This window comes from Lynx rufus, unplaced genomic scaffold, assembly GCF_022079265.1.
Source record: "Lynx rufus isolate CCGP_SWC_20201006 ecotype Redwood Valley unplaced genomic scaffold, mLynRuf1.p SCAF_40, whole genome shotgun sequence".
NCBI lineage: Eukaryota > Metazoa > Chordata > Mammalia > Carnivora > Felidae > Lynx > Lynx rufus.
The window spans coordinates 2,771,058-2,792,618 of record NW_025814857.1 but is presented as its reverse complement, the minus strand read 5'-3'; the positions used below and the strand labels follow the sequence as shown (position 1 = coordinate 2,792,618).

Here is a 21,561-nt window from a genome sequence, read left to right as displayed (position 1 = left end):
GGAATAACGGCGGGGGGGGGGGGATACAAACTGAAACTCAACTCTGAGGACAACTTGAACTCGGGGCAAGAAAACAGGAGTATTGTTGGGGCCTGAGAAGGAACATCTAACGAGTAGGAACAGTTGAAAGACACCAAATCAGGAAGTGTGTGTCGGGGGGTGGCAGTAGTAAAAGGGGGACTACCAACTGAAGTCATACTCTGAGGAGAACTTGATTTGAGGGCAGGAAAACAGCACTTTTTGTTGGGGCCTATCTAAGCAGGACAAACTATCCACCCGGAACAGTTGGAAGAGACCAAAGCAGGAAGTGTGTGGGGGTTGGGGGGGGCGGAATAAAGGGAGGGGGCGACAAACTAAGACCCTACTCTGGGGACAACCTGACCTGGGGGCAAGAAAACAAGACTCTTTCTTTGGGCGTATCTGAGCAGGACCAAGTAACCACAAGGAGAATTTTGGAAGAAACCAAGGAGGGAATTGTGTGTGGTGCAGGAATAAAAGGGGTGCTACCATCTTAAACCCAACTCTGAGGACAACTTACTTTGGGGCAAGAAAACATGACTTATTCTTGGGGCCTATCTGAGCAGGACCAACTAAACAGCAGGAAGTGTTGGAAGAGAACAAAGCAGGAATGGGGGGAGCAGGAATAAAAAGGGAGGCTACAAATGAGAACCAACTCTGGGGACAACATGACCTAGGGGAGAGAAAATAGGACTCTTTGTGGGGCCCTATACGAGCAGGACAAACTTCCCAACAGGAGCGGTTGGACGAGACCAAGGAGGGAAGCGTGTGGGGTGCAGGAAACAAGGTGGGCTACGAACTTAAACCCAACTCTGAGGACAATTTACCTGGGGGCAAGAAAACATGACTTATTCTTTGGGCCTATCTGAGCAAGACCAACTAACCAGCAGGAACAGTTGGAAGAGATAGGAATTGGAGGGGGGACAGGAATGAAAAGGACGCTACAAATGAGACCCTACTCTGGGGACAACATTTTCTAGGGGGCAACAAAATAGGACACTTTGTTGGGCCCTACCTGAGTAGGACAAACTAACCAACAGAAGAGGTTGGAAGAGACCAAGGAGGGAAGCGTGTGGGGTGCCGGAATAAAAGGGGGGCTACCAACTTAAATCCAACTCTAAGGACACCTTGACCTGGGGACAAGAAAATAGGACTCTTTGTTGGGACCTATCTGAAAGGGAACAACTCACCGCCAGGAACACTTGGAACAGACCAAAGTGGGAAGTGGCAGTTGGGAGGGGCATTAATAAAAGGAGGGCTCCCAACTGACACACTACTCTGAGGACAACATGACCTTGGGGGCAAGTAAACAGGACTCTTTTGCGGGGCCTATCTAAGCAGGACCAGCTAACCAGCAGGAACAGTTGTTAGAGACCCAAGCAGAAAGTGTGGGGAGGAAGGAATGAAACGGGAGGCTACCAACTGAGACCATACTCTGGGGAAAACTTGACCTCGAGGGCAAGAACAGGACTCTTTGTGGAGGACTATCTAAGCAGGACCGACAAACCAGCAGGAACAGTTGGAGCAGACCAAAGTGGGAAATGTGGGGGGGACAGCAATAAAAGTGGGGCTACCAATTTACACCCTACTCTGAGGACAACGTGGAACAAGAGAACAGGACTCTTTGTTAGGGCCTATCTGACCAGGACCAACTAACCAGCAGGAGAATTTGGAAGAGACCAAAGAGGGGTGTTGGCTTCAAAGGGGCCTACGGACTGAGACCCTACTCTGAGGACAATGTGACCTGGAGCAGGAAAATAGGACTCTTTACTGGGGCCTATCTGAGAAGTACCAACTAAGCAGCAGCAGGAGTAGTTGGTAGGGATCAAAGCGGGAAGTGGTGGGGGAGGGAATAAAAGGGGGGCTTCAAACTGAGACACTACCCTGGGGACAATTTGAACTAGGGATCAAGAAAACAGGACTCTTGGTGGGGCCTATCTGAGCAGGACCAAGCAACCAGCGGGTACAGTTGGAGCACACCGATGTGGGAAGTGTGCGTGGGGGGAGCAGGAATCAAAGGGGGTCTACCAACTCAGATCCTACTCTGAGGACAACTTGACCTAGGGGCAATAAATCAGGACTCTTGGGGGGCCTATCTGAGCAGGACCGACTAACCCACAAGAACAGTTGGAAGAGGCCAAAGTGGGAATTGGGGGGGAAGAAATAAAATGGTGGCAACCAACTGAGACCCTACTCTGAGGACAACTTGACCTGGGGGGCAACAAAACAGGAAACTTGGTCTGGGCCTCTCTGAGCAGGATCAACTAATCAGCAGGAAGAGTTGGAAGAGACCAAAGCGAGAAGTGTGGGGGTTCAGACATAAAACAGGGGCAACCAAGTCAGACCCTACTCTGAGGACAACTTGACCTTGGGGGCAAGAAACGGGACTCTTTCTTCGGGGCTATCTGAGAAGACGCACTCACCAGCAGGAACAGTTGGAAGAGACCAGAGCAAGAAGCGTTGTGGGACAGGAATAAAAAGGGGGCTACCAATGGAGACAGTACTCTGAGGGCAAGTTAATCTGGGCGTAAGAAAACAGGACTTTTTGTTGGGGCCTATCTGAGCAGGACCAACTAACTAACAGGAGAAGTTGGAAGAGGCCAAGAAGGGAAGTGTGTGAGGTACAGGAATAAAAGCGGGGGCTACCACCTTATACCCAACTCTGAGAACAACTTGACCTGGGGGCAAGGAAACACGATTATTTTGGGGCCTATCTGAGCAGTACCGACTAACCAGTAGTAAGAGTTGGAAGAGAACAAAGCAGGAACTGTGTGTTGCGGCTGGTGGTGGCAGGAATAAAAAGGGGGCTACCAATTAAACCCTACTCTGAGGACAGCTTGACCTAGGGGCATGAAAATAGGACTCTTTGTTGGGGCCTATCTGAGCAGGATAAAGGAACAGTTGCAAGAGACCAAATTGAGAAGTGGTGGCGGGGGGGGGGGGGAGCTATAAAAGGAGTGCTACCAACTAAGACCCTACTCTGGAAACAACTTTAGCTAGGAGTCAGAAAATATGTTTCTTTGATGGGGCCTATCTGAGCAGTACCAACTATACCAGCAGGAAGGGTTGGAACAGTCCAAAGCGGGAAGTGTCGGGGGGCAGCAATAAAAATGGTGCTCCCAACTGAGACCGTACTCTGAGGACAGCTTGACTCTGGGGGCCATAAAACAGGACAATGTTGGGGGGGCCTATCTGAGATTGATGTCTAACCAGCAGGAACAGTTGCAAGAGACTAATGCAGGAAGTGTGGGGGGCAGGAATAAAAGGGGGGGCTAGTAACTGAGACCATACGCTGAGGGCAACTTGATCTAGGGGGCAAGAAAACAGGGCTCTTTGTTGGGACCTATCTGATAAGGACGAACTAACCAGCAGGAACAGTTGGAAGAGACCAAAGCAGGAAGTGGGGTGGGGAGGGAATAAAAGGGGGACTACAAACTGAAATCCTACTCTGAGGACAAGTTGACTTGGTGGCAAGAAAATAGGACTTTTTGTTGTGGCCTATCTGAGCAGGACCAACCAACCAGCAGTAAACTCTGGAAGGACCGAACCAGGAAGGTGGGGGGGGGCAGGAACAAATGGGGGGCTACAAATTGAGATGCTACCCTGTGGACAACTTGACACACGAGGCAAGAAAACATGACTCTTATTGGGGCCTATCTGAGTCGGACCAACTAACGAGCAGGAACAGTAGGACGAGATCAAAGCAGGAAATGGGGAGGCAGGAACAAAAGTGGACACCAACTGAGATCCTACTCTATGGACAACGTGACCTGGGGGGGCAAGAAACCAGGGTTCTTCCTTCTGGCCTATCTGAGCAGTACTACCTAATCAGCAGGAAGAGCTGGAAGACACCAAAGCAGGAAGTGTGGGAGGCATGAGTAAAAGGGGGGCTACCAACGAAGACCCTACTCTGAGGACAACTTGAAGTGGGGCAAGTAAACAGGGCTCTTTGATGGGACCTATCTGACCAGGACCAACTAGCCACCAGGAGTACTTGAAGAGACCAAAGCGAGAAGTTTGCCGGGGCAGGTATAAACGGGGGCTACCAACTGAGACCCTAATCTGAGGACGACTTGGCCTGGGGGCAAGAAAACAGGACTCCCTTTTGTGGCCCATGGGAGCAGGACCAAGTAACCAATAGAGCAGTTGGAATGGACCAAAGCAGGAAGTGGGGGGGGGCAGGACAAAAGGGAGGCAACCAACACACACCCTACTCTGAGGACAACGTGACCTCGGGGGCAAGAATACAGGACTCTTGGTTCGTGCCTATGTGAGCTGGACCAACTAACCAGCAGGAACAGTTGGAAGAGACCAAACCAGGAAGTGTGTTTGGAGGAGTGGCAGGAATCTAAAGGGGACTACCAAATTAAACCAGATGCTGAGAACAATGTGACCTAGGGGCATGAAATTAGGACTGTTTCTTGCAGCCTACTTGAGAAGGAACAATTAACCAGCAGGAACACTTGGAAGATACCAAAGCAGGAACTGGTGGATCGGGAATAAAAGGGGGCTGCCAACTAAGACCCTACTCTGGAGACAACTTGACCTGGGGGGAAAGAAAACAGGAATCATGGTGCAGCCTATCTGAGCAGGGCCAACTAACCAGCAGGAAGAGATGAAAGAGACCAAAGTGAGAAGTATGGGGGGGGGAGCAATAAAAGGGGGCCTACAAACTTAAACCCAACTCTGAGGACAACTTGACCTGGGGCCAAGAAAACAGGACTTTGTGTTGGGCCTTACCTGAACAAGACCAACTAATCAGCAGGAGCAGTTGAAAGAGACCAAACCAGGAAGTGTGTGTGTGGGGGGGGCGTGGTCAGCAGGTACAAAAGGGGGGTGCCAAATTAAACACAACTGTGAGGACAACTTGTCCTAGGGGCAGGAAAATAGGATTCTTTGTTGAGACATATACAAGCAGGACAAACTAACCTATAGGAACAGTTGGAAGAGACCAAAGCAGGAAGGGGGAGGCAGGAATAAAAGGGGAGGCTACCACCTGAAATCCCACTCTGAGGTCAACTTGACCTAGTGGAATAAAAATAGGACTCGTAGTTGGGGCCTATCTGAGCAGGACCAATTAACCAGCAGGAACAGGTTGAAAAGACCGAAGCAGGAAGTGTGGGGTGGGCAATAGGAATAAAAGGGGGGGCACCAACCGACTCCCTACTCTGATGACCACTTGACCTGGGGGAAAGAACATAGGACTCTTTGTTGGGCCCTATCTGAGCAGGACCAAGTAACAAGCAGGAACCGTTGGAAGAGACCAAAGTAGACAGAGTGGGAGGGCAGGCAAAAAAAAGGGGGGCTACCAAGTAAGACCCTACTCTGGGGACAACTTGATCTAGACGGTAAGAAAACAAGACTGTTTGTTCGGTCCTATCTGAGCAGGAGCAAATAACCAGCAGGAGCCTTTGGAAGGGAACCAAACGGGAATGGGGGGGGGGATAAGAGGGGGGCTGCCAAATGGGACCCAATTCTGAGGGCAACTTAACCTGGCGGCAAGATAATAGGACTCTTTGGGGGCCAATCTGAGTAGGACCAACTAACCAGTGGGAACAGTTGGAAGAGGCCAAAGCAGGAATTGGGGGGCAGGAATAAAAGGGGGGCTACCAGCTGAGACCATACTCTGAGAACAACTGGACAAAGCGGGCAAGTAAATTAAGACTCTTTTTTGGAGCCAATCTGAGTAGGACCATCTAACCAGCAGGAAGAGTTGGAAGAGACCAAAGCAGGAAGTGTGGTGACCAGGAATGAAAGGGGCCTAGTAACTGAGACCCTACTCGGAACACTACTTGACCCAGGGGGCAAGAAAACAGGACTCTTTATTGGGGCCTGTTGAGCAGGACCAACTACACATCAGGAATCGTTGGAAGAGACCAAACCGGTAAGTGGGAGGGAGCAGGAGTAATAGGGGGGCTGCCAACTGAGTCCCTACTCTGAGGACAACTTGTGTTGGGGACAAGGCAACAGGACTCTTTGCTGGGACATAGCTGAGCATGACCAACAAACCAGTGATTACAGTTGGGAGAGACCAAAGCAAGAAATGTGTGTGGGGGGGGGTGCGGCAGGAATAAAGGGGGGGGGGCTACCAACTACAACAGTACTCTGAGCACAACTTGACATGGGGTCAAGAAAACAGAACACTTTGTTGGGGCCCTGTCGGAGCAGAACCAACCAACCAGCAAGAACAGCTAGAAGAGACCAAAGCAAGAAGAGAGGGGGGAGGAATAGAAGGGGGGCTACCAACTGAGACCCTCCTCTGAGGACAACTTGTCCGAGGAGCAAGAAAACAGGAGGCTTTGTTCAGGCCTATCTGAGCAGGACCAAGTAACCAGCAGGAACAGTTGGAAGAGAGAAAAGTCGGAAGCGTGTGTGGCGGGGCGGCAGGAATAATAGGGGGGACGGGCCCAGGCTCTTCTGCAGCAGGTGTCGGGACTTCATGGAGATCCGCAGGGCCCATCCCGCCCCGGGGAGAGGAGATCAGCCTGGGCCGCGGTGCCGGGGTACGTGTAGAGGGTGGCCGCAGGCCCCGTCCACTCAACTGTGCCTCGGGGATCTGAGGAAGCTGAGGACCTTGGGGTGAGGGACAGGATCCTAGGTCAGGAAAGGGCAGGGACACAGGACGGGGCCACGGTGTCCAGGTGGGGGTCAGAGGGAGGACTGAGGGACTCGGGTCCCCAGGACAGAGGGGACGTCCCAAAGTTCAAGACCTCAGGCCTTCTGAGAAGGGCCCTTGGGAGGCATGGGGACTCGCGGAGGAGAGTCGGGCCAGACTTCCGCAGCAGCCGGGTCTCAGAGACACCGGAGGAGGCGCAGGGGGCGGGGGGGGGGGGTGGCTGGGCCACCTCAGGTGGGCAGAGGGCAGGGCCCGTGTCCCGGGGCGATTCCTAATGAGGAACAGAGGGACCTGCAGGCAAAGGAGCCTGGACCCCACAACAGAGTCAGTCCGCGCAGGCCCCCGGGAGGGATGGGGACACTGGGCGAGGCTGGACTTGGGCATCCGGGTCTCGGATCACCTGGACGGGGGAGTGGGGGTCGGATGGGTGAGCTGGGCAGAACCTAGGACCCGCTGTCTGTCGGGAGCAGCCGCTCCGGTGGGCAGACGGGAGGAGGGCCCAGGTGCTGTCAGGAGACCAGGTCCACCCCAGCCCAGAGCTACGAAGTCAGTCCGTGCCGCAGGCCCGGGGAGCCCCTGCATCGGGTGTCCAGAGGTGGCGGGCACCCCGTCACTGAGCCTGGGCGGTGCGTCCCAGAGACCTTCGGACCCGGTCTGAGGGGCACGAGTTCCCATCGTCAGCGGCCACGCGCACAGGCCAACCCCGGGGTGCAGGAGGCCACCTAGGGAACACCGAGAGAGGGACTCTGGCCCCCAGAACGCAGGCCCTGGCCGGAAGGCGACCCCTAGCGGCAGCCTAGGGAAGCCCCTAGTGGGAATGAGGCCCCGCGGGGTGTCTGGACTTCCGCATCCGGGTCTCAAGAGACTGGCGGGGCGGGGCGGGGCGAGGGGGGCTCGGCGTGGGGCGCCGGCGAGGGCGTCGGCGTGGGCGTCGGCGTCGGCGTCGGCGTCTTCCGGCCGCGCCTCGAATCCCGTCAGGCGCGGCAAGGGCGCAGAGCCTCGTGGGCTTCGAGGTGAGGCCCAGAGGGACGAGCGAGGGAGCCGGGACCCAGAGGGGAAGGAGTCCGGCGGTGGCGGCGGCGGTGGAGGCCGCAGGGTGGCGCGACCACGACGACTGTGACCAGGGCGTGAGGCGTGGGCGGACTCGGGCTCTGGGTCCCAGCCCGACTGAGAGCTGGTTGCGCGCGAGGAGCCGGCGTCAGGCGGCAGAGCCCGAGGCCCAGGCCGCCCAGGGAGTCCGGATGGGGTCGAGAGGATAGGGCTGAGGGACCCCAAGGAAGCCACGTGAGCCCCCCGCCATCGGCCCCGGGCCTCCCCGGACTTGGTCGCCTCGTGCGACGCCAGCCGCCTTGGCCCGGACCTCGCCGGGCCGTGAGGGTTCTGGTGGGAGGCAGCGGGCCCGGGGCTCCCCGGGAGAGCCCTGCGGGAGGACGGCCGGAGGCCCCTTGGACCCCAGCCCCGGGGCCGCCCTCGGAAAGCCGCCCCCGCGGTGGGTCTGGGCGAGGGGAGGGCCTTGGTGTGCGGGGCTGGACCCCGGTCAGCCGAGGCAGGATCCCGGGCCCTGGCCGGGGTGCAGGGGAGAGAGGAGGCGCTGCGTCCCAGCCCAGGACACCTGCGTAGGGCCCAGGCCTGCCCTGCCGCTCGGGTCCGCTCTGGCTGTCAGCGGAGGCCCAGAAGGGGCAGGCCCAGGCCTGATGGGGGGTGGGGGGGGTGGGGGCTCCCGGGGCGGGGCCGCCCAGAGTCCTGGCCAGAATCCCCTGGCCGCAGTGGGGGGTGGGGGCCCGGGGCGGTGCTCGCGGTCTGCACCCACCCTGAGACCCTGAGGCGCCCCCTCCCTCCCCCCCTCCCTCCCTCCATCCCTCCCTCTTCCAGGGGCTCTGCGAGCTCTGCAGTTGAGGCCTTGGTCTGAGGCAGGAGTCCTGAGGTCACAGAGCAGAGGAGGCGCGGCCGCGTGCCAGTCGGTTGTCCAGGCGAGGTGGGTGCACCCCGCGTGGGGCCGGGGGCTCGCCCATCCCACCCCAGATGGGACCCCTCGGCCCCCAACCCCCACGCGGCCCCGCTCTCAGGCCTGGGAGCTCGGGGTCTGGGTGGGCTGGGCCTCCCCCTGAGGAGCCACCCCTCTTCTGTCTCCAAGGTCTGGCGACCATCATGTCCCTGGGTGAGAGCAGTATGTTCTGCAAGCTGAAGGAGGAGCCAAGAGAGGTCCCACTGCCATGGGATGCACCGCTGCCAGAGCCTGAGGACAGGGAGGTGGAGGAGGTGGAGTTGAAGAAGGAGGAGTTGGAGTTGAAGAAGGAGGAGTTGGAGGAGGAGAAGGTGGAGGAGGAGGAGGTGGAAGAAGTGCATTTGGAGGTGGAGGTTGAGGTGGAGGAGCTGGAGGTTGAGGTGGAGGAGGTGGAACCCCAGGAAGAGGAGTTGGAGGAGGAGGAGGTGGAGGTGGAGTTGGAGGTGGAGTTGGAGGTGGAGGAGGTGGACTCGGAGGAAGAGGAGGAGTTGGAGGAGGAGGAGGTGGAGTTGGAGGAGGAGAAAGCAGAGGAGGAGGAGGGGGGGGTACCCATCTCCCCCCTCCTCCTCCTCCTCCTCCCCTTCCTCCCCGTCCTCCTCCTGCTCTGTCCTCATTCTGGTCCCCCTGGAGGAGGGGTCTGCTGCTGCCGGGTCCCCGAGTCCTCCCCAGAGCCCTCGGAGCTCCTGCCCCTCCCCCAGTGCCATGGCAGGCGCTTCGGGGAGCCAGTCCCACCAGGGCTCCAGCAGCCCCGATGAGGAGGGGTCGAGCACCTGGGGGGCCCCGGCAGGGGCCCAGGCCTCGCTCCCAGATGCGCTCCGCGTGAAGGTGGCCGGCCTGGTGCTGCTTCTGCTCCTCAAGTATCGCACCAATCAGCCGACCACACGGGCGGAGATGCTGGCGGCGGTTAGCCAAGATGACCAGGACCGCTTCCCCGTGATCTTCCGCCGAGCCTGCGAGTATCTGCAGCTGGTCTTTGGAGTCGACGTGAAGGAAGTGGACCCCCGCGAGCGCTCCTACGTCCTGGTCAGCATCCTGGGCCTCAGCTGCGATGGGACGCCGAGTGGTAGGCACGGCATGCCCAAGACCAGCCTCCTGGTGCTGGTCCTGTGGGTGATCCTCCTGGAGGAGGACCGTGCCCCTGAGGAGGCGGTGTGGGAAGCGCTGGGGGTCATGGGGGTGTATGCCGGCAGGGAGCACGTATTCTATGGGGAGCCCAGGGAGCTGCTGACCGAAGTCTGGGTGCAGGAAGGGTACCTGGAGTACCGGCAGGTGCCCGGCAGCGAGCCCGCACGCTACGAGTTCCTGTGGGGTCCCAGGGCGCACGCAGAAACCAGCGCCGTGCAAGTGCTGCAGCACATCCTCGCGGTCAACAGCAGGCAGCCCGGGTCTCCGTGTCTGTCCGAAGAGGCTGTGAGCCATGAGGAAGAGCGGGCCTGAGCCCGAGGGGCAGCCGGGCCCGTTCCCACCTGGGGTCGAGCAGCCTCTCCTGCGGGGCACGAAGCCAGGCCACTTCTCCCCTGCGAGTGCGAGCAGAGCGGGCGCTGGGCGTTGTGAGTAGTGGAGGGCCAGGGCGGCTTGGGGGAAAGCGGGGCCAAGCGCACGTTTGGGTGGGTTCTTGTTCTCTGTCTACGTGGCCTCGGAAATCGATCTTTGTTTCGTCGAGGAAGTTTTCAGATGTTGTTCCTTGTCATAGAAGGTTTCGTGAGCCTCGGGCTCAGTGTGGGAGTGGCACCCACGCCACAGGTGTTCAAGAGTCAGAGTTTTGCCGTTTGGTGCAACGAGCTGGGAACCCTTCCGTCCTCGTTCGGGATCCAGAAGGGAATCGCGGTGCCTGGGCTGGGCACAGACAGGGATGTCTTGCAAACGTGAAGACCTTGGCAGTAAACGGATGGCTTCAGGACATGGAGAAATAAAAGATGTTCGTTCTTGCTTCTTGTCCCTTGTCATCTGTCATTCTGGACAAGGGACATAGAGATGTGTGCCTGCCTTTGCTTGGGTCTCCAAGAAAGGAGGAGACACTCGATCTGAGCAGAGGTCCCCAGCTCACTGGGACATTTGTGGCCGGACATTCGCTGAGCTCTGCTCACTCTCGGAAGGGCCCTGTGTTGGCAGTGAGGACACTAGGAGAGGCAGGACACGTCCCACCCATAGGTGACTATCTAGCAGCTGCGGTCCCCATGGGAAGGCAGGGAAAGGTCCCCTAAGAGGAGCAGAAGAAATGAAAGAAGGCTGAGGCGGTGGGGCTCCAGGGGGGGAGCCCCGCAGTGGAGATGCCCTGCCCGAGCCAGGCTGGCCTGGGATCTCTGTTCAGTGCGATGCTTCTGGGCAGCTCATCACAATGTAGCGGGGAGGGGACCGTGGCTGCGGTGTGCTCCCTGCCTCTGTCTCCAGGAAGTCGGGGAGTGAGAGCCTGGATCTGAGGCGCACAGACTCAGCTGTTCAGATGGCGGGGCACGGCCCGAGCCGGTCAGAGTCAAGGTGAAGATCCCGGAAAGGATAGTGACAGAGGTGGGGCCTCGGTCTTGGATGCCTGGTTCGGGCCGGCAGAGAGAAGGGGCCCGGCCGGGCAGCAAGGCGTGCACGTCGACATGTGAGGGAGCACGGCCGGCCCCCCATCCCGGAATCCAGGTCAGTCCAGCCGGCAGCCCGAGAGCCCCCGGCAGGGTGGTCAGGCGGAGCCCTTCTCCCAGCGGGGCTAAGGGTGGTAGACTCGGGGCCCCAGAGGGACGAGCCCAGGCTCTTCCTGGAGCTGGTGTCTGGACCGAGGGAGAGCGGTAGGGCCTAGTACACCCACCCACCCTGGGTAGAGGCGCTCAGGCCCCGCTGAGGCCGGGGTTTCTGGAGAGGGCGGCCGCAGGCTGCGTCCACTCAACTGTACCTCGGGGGTTTGAGGGAGCTGAGGACCTTGGGGTGAGGGACAGGATCCCAGGTCAGAAAGGGCAGGGGCACGGGCCGGGCTAGGGAGTCCAGGCGGGGACATGGGGGGAGGACCGAAGGACTCAGGTCCCTAGGACACACAGAAGGAACCTGCCGGAGCTTGGGCACCCGCGTCCTTCTGTGAAGGGCCAGGGGCAGGATGGGCATTTGGGTGGACGAGTCGGGCCAGACTTCCACAGCGGAGTCTCACAGACACAGGGTGTGTGTGTGTGTGTGTGGGTTGGGGGAGGCGGCTGGGACACCTCAAGTGGGCAGAGGGCAGGGCCTGGGTCCTGTGGCCATTCTTGGCGAGGATGCAGAAGGAGGACAGAGGGAGCCTGGGCCCCTCAACAGAGTCAGTCTGAGCCTTCTGAATGCCTGCCCCTCCCCCGCTGACATGGCAGGTGCTCCGGGGAGCCAGTCCGATGAGGACCCCAGCAGCCCCGATGAGGAGGGGTCCAGCACCAGAGGGGCCCCAGAAGGAGCCCAGCCCTCGCTCCCAGATGCATTCGGCATGAGGCTGGCTGACCTGGTGGCATTCCTGCTCCTCAAGTATCGCACTCAGCAGCCGACCGACCACACAGGCGGAGATGCTGGCGGCGGTCAGCCAAGATGACCAGGACCACGTCTCCGGGATCTTCCGTCAAGCCTGCGAGTATCTGCAGCTGGTCTTTGGTGTTGACGTGAAGGAAGCGGACGCCAGAGACCACTCCTTCTTCCTGGTCACCATCCTTGGCCTGATATGTGATGGGATGCTAAGCAGTAGGCAGGGCATGCCCACGGCCAGCCTCCTGGTGCTGGTCTTGGGGGTGGTCCTCCTGGAGAACAACTGTGCCCCTGAGGAGGAGGTGTGGAACGTGCGGGCTACCAACTGAGACCTACTCTGATGACAACGTGACCTAGGGGCAAGAAATCAGGACGCGTTATCAGGGCATTACGTGAGCAGCACCAACTAACCAGCAGGATCAGTTGGAAGAGACCAAAGTGGGAAGTGTGTGGCCACCGTGGATAAAAGGGGAGCTAACAACTGAAAAGCAACTCTGAGGACAACGTGACTTGGGGGCAAGAAAACAGGACTTTCTTTTGGGGCTTATCTGAGCAGGACCAACTAACCAGATGGAACAGTTGGAAAAGACCAAAGCAGAAAGTGGGGGGGAGGGGCTACCAACTGGGATCCTACTCTGAGGACCACTTGATCTAGAGGACAAGAAAACAGGACTCTTTGCTCGGGCCTAAATGCGCAGGACCAACTAACCAGCAGGAATATGTGGTGGAGACCAAAGGTGGGAGTGTGTGCTGGGGAGGGGTGGCTGGAATAAAATGGGGGCTACCAACTGGAACCCTACTCTGAGGACAACTTGACCTGGGGGAAAGATAAAAGGACTCATTGTTGTGGCCTATTTGAAGAGGACCAACTAACCGGCAGGAGCACGTGGAAGAGACCGAGGCGGAACTTTGTTGGCGGTAGGAATAAACGGGGGGCTACCAACTGAGAAACTACTCTGAGGGCAACTTGAACTGGGGGCAAGAGAACAGGACTCTTTTTGGGGCCTATCTGAGCAGGAACACCTAATCAGCGGGACCAGTAGGAAGAGACCAAAGCAGAAACTGTGAGGGGGGCAGCAGGAATAAAAGGGGGGCAACCACCTGAAACCATTCTCTGAGTAGAACTTTACCTGGGGGCAAGAAAAAAGGACTCTTTGTTGGGGCCTATCTGTGCCGGAGCAACTAACCAGCATTAACATTTTGAAGAGACCAATGCAGGAAGTGGGGGAAACGAATAAAAGGGAAGGCAACCATCTGAGACCCTATCCTGAACACAATTTGACCCGGTGGCAAGAAACCAGGACTACTGGTGCGTGTCTATCTGAGCAGGACCAACTAAGAAGCAGGAACAGTTGGAGGAGACCACAGCGGGAAGAGTGGGGAAGGGAACAAAGGGGGACTAAAAACTGAAACCCTACTTTGAAGACACCTTGACCTGGGGCATGAAAATAGGACTCTTTCTTGGGGCCTATCTGAGCCGGACCATCCAACCAAAAGGAAGAGTTGGAAGAGACCAAAGCAGCAAGTGGAGGCAATAAAGGGGGCCTACCAACTGAGACCCTACTCTGAGGACAACTTGACCTGGGGGCAAGTCAACAGGACTCTTTGCTGGGGCCTATCTGAGTAAGACCAACTAACCAGCAGGAACAGTTGCGAGAGACCAAAGCGGGAAGTAGGGAGGGGCAGGAATAAAAGGGGTGCTGCCAAGTGAGACACTACTCTGAGGACAATTTGACATAGGGGGCAGGAAAACAGGACTCTTGGTGGTGCCTATCTGAGCAGAACCAACTCATCAGGAACATTTGGAGGAGACCAAAGCAGGAAGTGTGTGTGTGTGTGTGTGTGTGTGTGTGTGTGTTGGGGGGTGGCAGGAATGAAAGTGGGGCTACAAACTGAAAACCAACTCTGAGGACAAATTGACCTGGGGGAAGAAAATCAGTCTTTGTCGGGGCCTATCAGAGCAGGTCCAATTAACCAGAAGGAACTGTTGGAAGAGATCAAAGTGGGAATTGGGGGAGGACAAGAATAAAAGGAGGGTACAAACTCAGACACTACTCTGAGGATAACTTGACCGAGGGGGCATGAAAACATAACTCTTTGTTCGCCCTATCTGAGCAGGAACAATTAACCGGCAGGGACATTTGGAAGAGACCAAAGTGGGAAGTGAGGAGGCAGGAATAAAAGACAAGTACCCCCTGAAACCCTACTCTGAGGACTCCTTGACCAGAGAGCAAGAATATAGGACTTGTTGTTGGGGCCTATCTGAGCAGAACCAACTAACAAGCAGGAATACTTGGAAAAGACCAAAGCAAAATGTGTGGGGTGAGGCTGTGAGTATAAAGGGGGGCTACCAACTGAGACCCTACCTTGGGGACAGCTTCATCTAGGCGGCAAGAAAATAGGACTTTTCGTTGGGGCCTAAGCAGAGCAGGGAACCAGCAGGGACATTTGGAGCAGACATAAGCGGGAAGTTGGGATGTGCAGGAATAAAGGCAGGGCTACTGCCTGCAACTCTACTCTGAGGACAACTTGACTTGGGGGCAAAAAACCAGGACTCTGTGTTGGGGCCTATCTGAGCAGGATGCACTCATCAGCAGGAACAATAGGACGAGACCAAAGCAGGAAGTGCGGCGGGGGGGGGGGGGCAGGAATGGGGGGGAGCTACCAACTGAGAGCCTACTCTGAGGGCAACTTAACCTAGGGGGCAAGAAAACAGGACTCTGTGTTGGGACATAGGTGAGCAGGACCAACTAACTAGAAGGAACAGTTAGAAGAGACCAAATAGGGAAGTGTGTGGGGGGTGGGAATAAAAGGGGAGCAACCAACTGAGACCCGACTCTGAGGACAACTTGACTCAGGAGGCAAGAAAACAGGACTCTTTGTTGTGGGCCTACCTGACCAGGAACAACTAACCAACAGGAGCAGTTGGAAGAGACCAAAGCGAGAAGTGAGGGAGGGGCAGGAATAAAAGGGGGACTACCAACTGAGAACTTACTCTGAGGACAAGTCGTCCTGGGGCAAGGAAACAGGACTCTTGGTTGGGGCCTATCTAAGCAGGACCAGCTAACCAGCAGGAACAGTTGGAAGAGAGCAAGCGGGAAGTGGGGGTGGGGCAGTTATAACAGGGGGGCTAAAAACTGAGACCCGACTCTGACGACAACTTGACCTATGGGACAAGAAATCAGGACTCTAAGTTGGGGCCTATGTGAGCAGGACCACCTAAGCAGCAGGAACATTTGGAAGAGACCAATGCAGGAAATGTGGGGGGGGGGGTGCGGGAATAAAAGCAGGGCTACCAACTGAGACCCTACTCTGAGGACAACTTGACCTAGGGAGTAAGAAAACAGGACTCTTCTTTGGGGCCTATCTGAGCAGGACCAACTAAGCAGCAGGAACTGTTGGAAGAGACCAAAGCAGGAAGTAGGGGGTGCAGGAATAAAAGGGGGCTAACAACTAAGACCTTACTCTGGGGACAACTTGACCTAGGGGGCAAGTAAAGAGGACTCTTTGTTGGGCCCTATCTGAGCAAGACCAAGTAACCAGTAGGAATAGTTGGAAGAGATCAAAGTGGGAAGTGGGGGAGAGAGAATAAAAGGGGGGCTACAAACTGAAACACTACTCTGAGGACATCTTGATCTGGAAAAACAGATCTTGATCAAGAAAACAGGACTCTTTGTTGGGACTATCTGAGGAGGGCCAGCTCACCAGGAGGAACAGTTGTTAGACAGCCCAGCAGAACGTGTGCAGAAGGGTTAGGAATAAAAGGGGAGGCTACCAACTGAGACCATACCCTGAGGACAACTAGACCTAGGGGGCAAGGAAACAGGACTCTTTGCTGCGGCCTATCTAACCAGGCCCAACTAATCAGCAGGAACAGTTGGAGAAGACAGAAGCTTGAAGCAGGGTGGCAGCGTTAAGGTGGGGCTACCAAGTAAGGCCTTACTCTGAGGACCATGTAACCTGGGGCCAAGAAAACAGGACTCTTTGTTGGGGCCTATCTGAGCAGGACCAGCTCACTAACAGGAACAGTTGGAAGAGGCCAAAGTGTGAATTGCAGGGGCAGGAATAAAAGGGGGGCCACCGACTGAGACCCTACTCTGAAGACAACTCGATATAGGGGACAAGAAAACAGGACTATTGGTTCTGGCCTATCTGAGTAGGACCAACTAACTAACAGGAACAGCTGGAAGAGACCAAAGCAGGATTGGGGTCAGGAAAAAAGGGGCTGCCAACTGAGAACCTGTTCTTCAGACAAGTTGACATTGGGGGCAAGAAACAGGGCTCTTTGTTGGGACCTACCTGAGCAGGACCAACTAACCAGCAGGACCGGCTGGAAGAGACCAAAGCGGGAAGCGTGGGGGGAGAAAACAATAGGGGGGCCACAAACTGAAACCCTACTCGGAGGAGAACTTGACCTGGGGCAAGAAGAAAACAGGACACTTTTTGGGGGCCTATCTGAGCAGGAGTAACCAACCAGCAGGAAAAATTGGATTAAACCAAAGGCGGAAGCGGGGGGGGGGCAGGAATAAATGGGGAAGCTACAAACTGAGACCCTACTCTGCAGAAAACTTGACGTAGAGGGCAAGAAAATAGGACATCTTCTTGGGGCCTATCTGAAGACAACCAACTAACCAGCAGATACAGTTGGAACATACCAAAGCAGGCAGAGGGGGGTGGCAGGAATAGAAGGGGTACAACCAACTGAGACCAAACTCTGAGGATAACTTCATCTAGGGGTCATGGGAAATGGACTCTTTGTTGCGGCCCATCTGAGAAGAACCAACTAACCAGCAGATACAGTTGGAACAGACCAACGCGGCAAGTGTTTGGTGGAGGCAATCAAAGGGGGTCTACCAACTGAGGTCCTACTGTGAGATCAACTTGACCTAGTGGGAAAAAAAAAACAGGACTCTTTTTTGGGCCCATCTGAGCAGGACCAACTAACCAGCAGGAAGAGTTGGAAGAGACCAAAGCTGGAAGTGTGTGAGGGGGTGCAGGAATAAAAAGGGGCTACCAGCTGAAACCCTACTCTGAGGACAAACTGACATGGGGGCAAGAAAACAAGACTCCTTGTTGGAGTCTATCTGAACAGGACCAACTAACCAGCAGGAACCTTTGGAGCAGATCAAAGCTGGAAGTGAGGGGAGGCATCAATAAAAGTAGGGCTACCAACTGAGACCCTACTCTGAGGACCATTTGACCTGGAGCAAGAAAACAGAACTCTTTGTTGGGGCTTATCTGACCAGGAACAACTAACCGGCAGGAGCAGTTGGAAGAGACCAGGAAGTGGGGAGGGCAGGTATAAAAGAGGGCCTACCAACTGAGACCCTGCTCTGAGGACAAGTTGATCTGGGGGCGTGAAAACAGGACTCTTTGTTGGGGCCTATCTTAGCAGGACCAATGAACCAATAGCAGCAGTTGTGAGAGACCAAAGCAGGATGTGGGGAGGCGGGAGAAAAAGGGAGGCAACCAACTGAGACCCTACTCTGAGGACAAATTGACCTAGGGGGCAAGAAAACAGGACTCTTGTTTCGGGCCTACATGAGCAGGACCAACTCACCAGCAGGAACCATTACGAGAGAAGAAATGAGGAAGTGTGTGTAAGGGGGTGGCAGGAATAAAAAGGGGGCTACCGACAGAAACCCTACTTTGAGGACAACATGACATAAGGACATGAAAATAGGACTGATTGTTGCGGCCTACCTGAGTAGGACCAACTAACCAGCAAGAACTGTTGGCCCAGGAATAAAGGGGGGGCTAACAACTAAGACCTTACTCTGGGGACAACTTGGCCTAGGGGGCAGGTAAAGAGGACTCTTTGTTGGGCCCTATCTGAGCAAGACCAACTAACCAGCAGGAATAGGTGGAAGAGACCAAAGCAGGAAGTGGGGGAGAGAGAATAAAAGGGGGGCTACAAACTGAAACGCTACTCTGAAGACAACTTGACATGGGGGTAAGAAAACGGGACTCTCTGTTGGGACTATCTGAGGAGGACCAGCTCACCAGTAGGAACAGTTGTTAGACAGCTAAGCAGAAAGTGTGCAGAGGGGGTAGGAATAAAAGGGGTCTACAAACTGAGACCCTACTCTGAGGACAACTTGGCCTAGGGGGCAAGGAAACCGGACTCTGCTGCAGCCTATCTAACAAGGCCCAACTAATCAGCAGGAACAGTTGGAGGAGACAAGAGCTTGAAGCGGGGGTGGCAGCATTAAAGTGGGGCTACCAGCTAAGGCCCTACTCTGAGGACCATGTAACCTGGGGCCAAGAAAACAGGACTCTTTGTTGGGGCCTATCTGAGCAGGACCAAGTTACCAAAGTAGTTGGAAGAGGCCAAAGGGGGAAGTGTGTGGGGGCAGGAATAAAAGGGGGACTACCAACGGAAACACACCTGTGAGGAAAACATGCCCTGGGGGCAAGGAAACAGGAATTTGGGGGGGGGGTTCTGAGTAGGACCAACTACCTGGAGGGAACAGTTGGAAGGGACCAAAGCAGGCATTGTGTGGGTGAGGCAGCAGGAATAAAAGTGGGGCTGCCAACTGAAACCCTACTTTGAGGACAAATTGACCAGGGGGCAAGAAAATAGGAGTCTTTACTGGGGTCTACCTGAGCAGGACCAAGTAAGCAGCAGGAACTGTTGGAAGAGACCAGAGCAGGAAGTAGGGGGTGCAGGAATAAAAGGGGACGCCAACAACTAAGACCTTACTCTGGGGACAATTTGACCTAGGGGACAAGTAATTAGGACTCTTTGTTGGGCATATCTGCGCAGGACCAACCAAGCAGCAGGAATAGTTGGAAGGGACGGAAGCGGGAAGTGTGGGAGAGGGAATAAAAGAGGGCCTACCAACTGAAACCCTACTCCGAGGACAACTTGACTTGGGGGCAAGAAAATAGGACACTTTGTAGGGACTATCTGAGGAGGACCAACTCACCAGTAGGAACAGGTGTTAGACAGCTAAGCAGAAAGTGTGCGGAGGGGGTAGGAATAAAACGGGGGCTACCTACTGATATGCTTCTCTGAAGACAATGTGACCTAGGGGGCAAGAAAACAGGGCTCTTTCCTGGGGCCTATCTTAGAAAGATCAACTAACCAGCCTGAGCAGTTGAAGAGACCACCTAGGGAAGTGTTGGGTGGAACAGGAATAAAACTGGGGCACCCAAAGGAAACCCTACTCTGAGGGAAACTGGGCCTCGGGGGCAAGAAAAGAGGACTCTTTTTTGGGGGCCTATCTGAGCAGGACCAACTAAGCAGCAGGAACTGTTGGAAGAGACCAAAGTGGGAATTGGGTGGGGGCAGGAATAACGGGGGGCTAACAACTGAGACCCTACTCTGGGGACAACTTGACCTAGGGAGCAATGAAACAAACAATACTCTTGGTGGGACCTATGTGAGCAGGACCAACTAACTCGCAGTAACAGTTGGAAGAGACCAAACCTGGAAGAGCGTTGGGGTCAGGGAAAAAAGTGGGGCTAACAGTTGAAACCCGACTCTGGACAATTTGACCTGGTGGCAAGAAAATGACTCTTTGTTGGGGCCTATCTGAGCAGGACCAACTAACCAGGAGGAACAGTAGGAAGAGTCGGAAGCAGGAAGTGTGTGTGTGGGGGGGGAGAAGCAGGAATAAAAGGGGGGTACCAACTGAAACCCTAGTCTGAGGACAACTTGACCCGGAGGCAAGAAAACAGGACTCTTTGTTGAGCGCTATGTAAGCAGGACCAAGCAACCAGCAGGAACAGAGGGAAGAGACCAAAGCGGAAAGTACGTGGGGGGCAGGAATAAAAGGGGTACTACCACCTGAGCCCCAACTCAGAGGACAACTTGTCCTGGGCACAAAAAAACACAGGATTTTTTGTTGGGGCCTATCTGAGCAAGACCAACTAACAAGCAGGAACATTTGGAAGAGACCCAAGCAGAAAGTGTGTGTGTGGGTGGGGGGCAGAAGTCAAAGAGGAGGCTACCAACTAGGACCCTCCTCTGGCGACAACTTGATCTAGGCCGCAGGAAAATAGGATTTTTGTTGAGGCCTATCTAGGTAGAACAAGTAACCAGCAGGAACAGTTGGAAGAGACCAAACCAGAAAGTGTGGGCGGGCAGGAATAAAAGGGGAGGCTACCATCTGAGACCCTACCCTGGGGACAACTTGACCTAGGGAGCAAAACAAAACAAAACAAAACAAAACAAAACAGGAATCTTGGTGGGGCCTCTCTGAGCAAGACCAACTAACCAGCAGGAACAGTTGAAAGAGACCAAAGAGGGAAGTATGTGGGAAACAGGAATAACGGCGGGGGGGGGGGGGATACAAACTGAAACTCAACTCTGAGGACAACTTGAACTCGGGGCAAGAAAACAGGAGTATTGTTGGGGCCTGAGAAGGAACATCTAACGAGTAGGAACAGTTGAAAGACACCAAATCAGGAAGTGTGTGTCGGGGGGTGGCAGTAGTAAAAGGGGGACTACCAACTGAAGTCATACTCTGAGGAGAACTTGATTTGAGGGCAGGAAAACAGCACTTTTTGTTGGGGCCTATCTAAGCAGGACAAACTATCCACCCGGAACAGTTGGAAGAGACCAAAGCAGGAAGTGTGTGGGGGTTGGGGGGGGCGGAATAAAGGGAGGGGGCGACAAACTAAGACCCTACTCTGGGGACAACCTGACCTGGGGGCAAGAAAACAAGACTCTTTCTTTGGGCGTATCTGAGCAGGACCAAGTAACCACAAGGAGAATTTTGGAAGAAACCAAGGAGGGAATTGTGTGTGGTGCAGGAATAAAAGGGGTGCTACCATCTTAAACCCAACTCTGAGGACAACTTACTTTGGGGCAAGAAAACATGACTTATTCTTGGGGCCTATCTGAGCAGGACCAACTAAACAGCAGGAAGTGTTGGAAGAGAACAAAGCAGGAATGGGGGGAGCAGGAATAAAAAGGGAGGCTACAAATGAGAACCAACTCTGGGGACAACATGACCTAGGGGAGAGAAAATAGGACTCTTTGTGGGGCCCTATACGAGCAGGACAAACTTCCCAACAGGAGCGGTTGGACGAGACCAAGGAGGGAAGCGTGTGGGGTGCAGGAAACAAGGTGGGCTACGAACTTAAACCCAACTCTGAGGACAATTTACCTGGGGGCAAGAAAACATGACTTATTCTTTGGGCCTATCTGAGCAAGACCAACTAACCAGCAGGAACAGTTGGAAGAGATAGGAATTGGAGGGGGGACAGGAATGAAAAGGACGCTACAAATGAGACCCTACTCTGGGGACAACATTTTCTAGGGGGCAACAAAATAGGACACTTTGTTGGGCCCTACCTGAGTAGGACAAACTAACCAACAGAAGAGGTTGGAAGAGACCAAGGAGGGAAGCGTGTGGGGTGCCGGAATAAAAGGGGGGCTACCAACTTAAATCCAACTCTAAGGACACCTTGACCTGGGGACAAGAAAATAGGACTCTTTGTTGGGACCTAT

At 55.3% G+C, this 21,561-nt stretch overlaps 1 protein-coding gene across 2 annotated transcripts; it reads left to right on the top strand.

Moving 5' to 3' along the window:
* Nucleotides 1-9,223: 9,223 nt before the first annotated feature.
* On the top strand, nucleotides 9,224-10,568 carry LOC124525382 (melanoma-associated antigen 8-like). Of its 2 annotated transcripts, none has more exons than XM_047097767.1 (3): nucleotides 9,224-9,662; nucleotides 9,885-10,189; nucleotides 10,336-10,568. In XM_047097767.1, the coding sequence occupies exons 1-2, from the start codon at nucleotides 9,342-9,344 to the stop codon at nucleotides 10,074-10,076; spliced, it is 513 nt and encodes a 170-aa protein (XP_046953723.1). In that variant the 5' UTR covers nucleotides 9,224-9,341; the 3' UTR covers nucleotides 10,077-10,189; nucleotides 10,336-10,568. The 2 variants fall into 2 exon arrangements, with proteins under 2 accessions (XP_046953723.1, XP_046953722.1); XM_047097766.1 differs by having other exon boundaries at nucleotides 10,333-10,568.
* Nucleotides 10,569-21,561: the final 10,993 nt, after the last annotated feature.

Bases quoted from the DNA above. Each gene is read 5' to 3' on its own strand.
- LOC124525382 (XM_047097767.1), top strand. From the start codon at position 9,342: ATGGCAGGCGCTTCGGGGAGCCAGTCCCACCAGGGCTCCAGCAGCCCC. The intron at 9,663-9,884 runs GTCAGCATCCTG...GTCTGGGTGCAG, and splicing joins GCGAGCGCTCCTACGTCCTG to GAAGGGTACCTGGAGTACCG.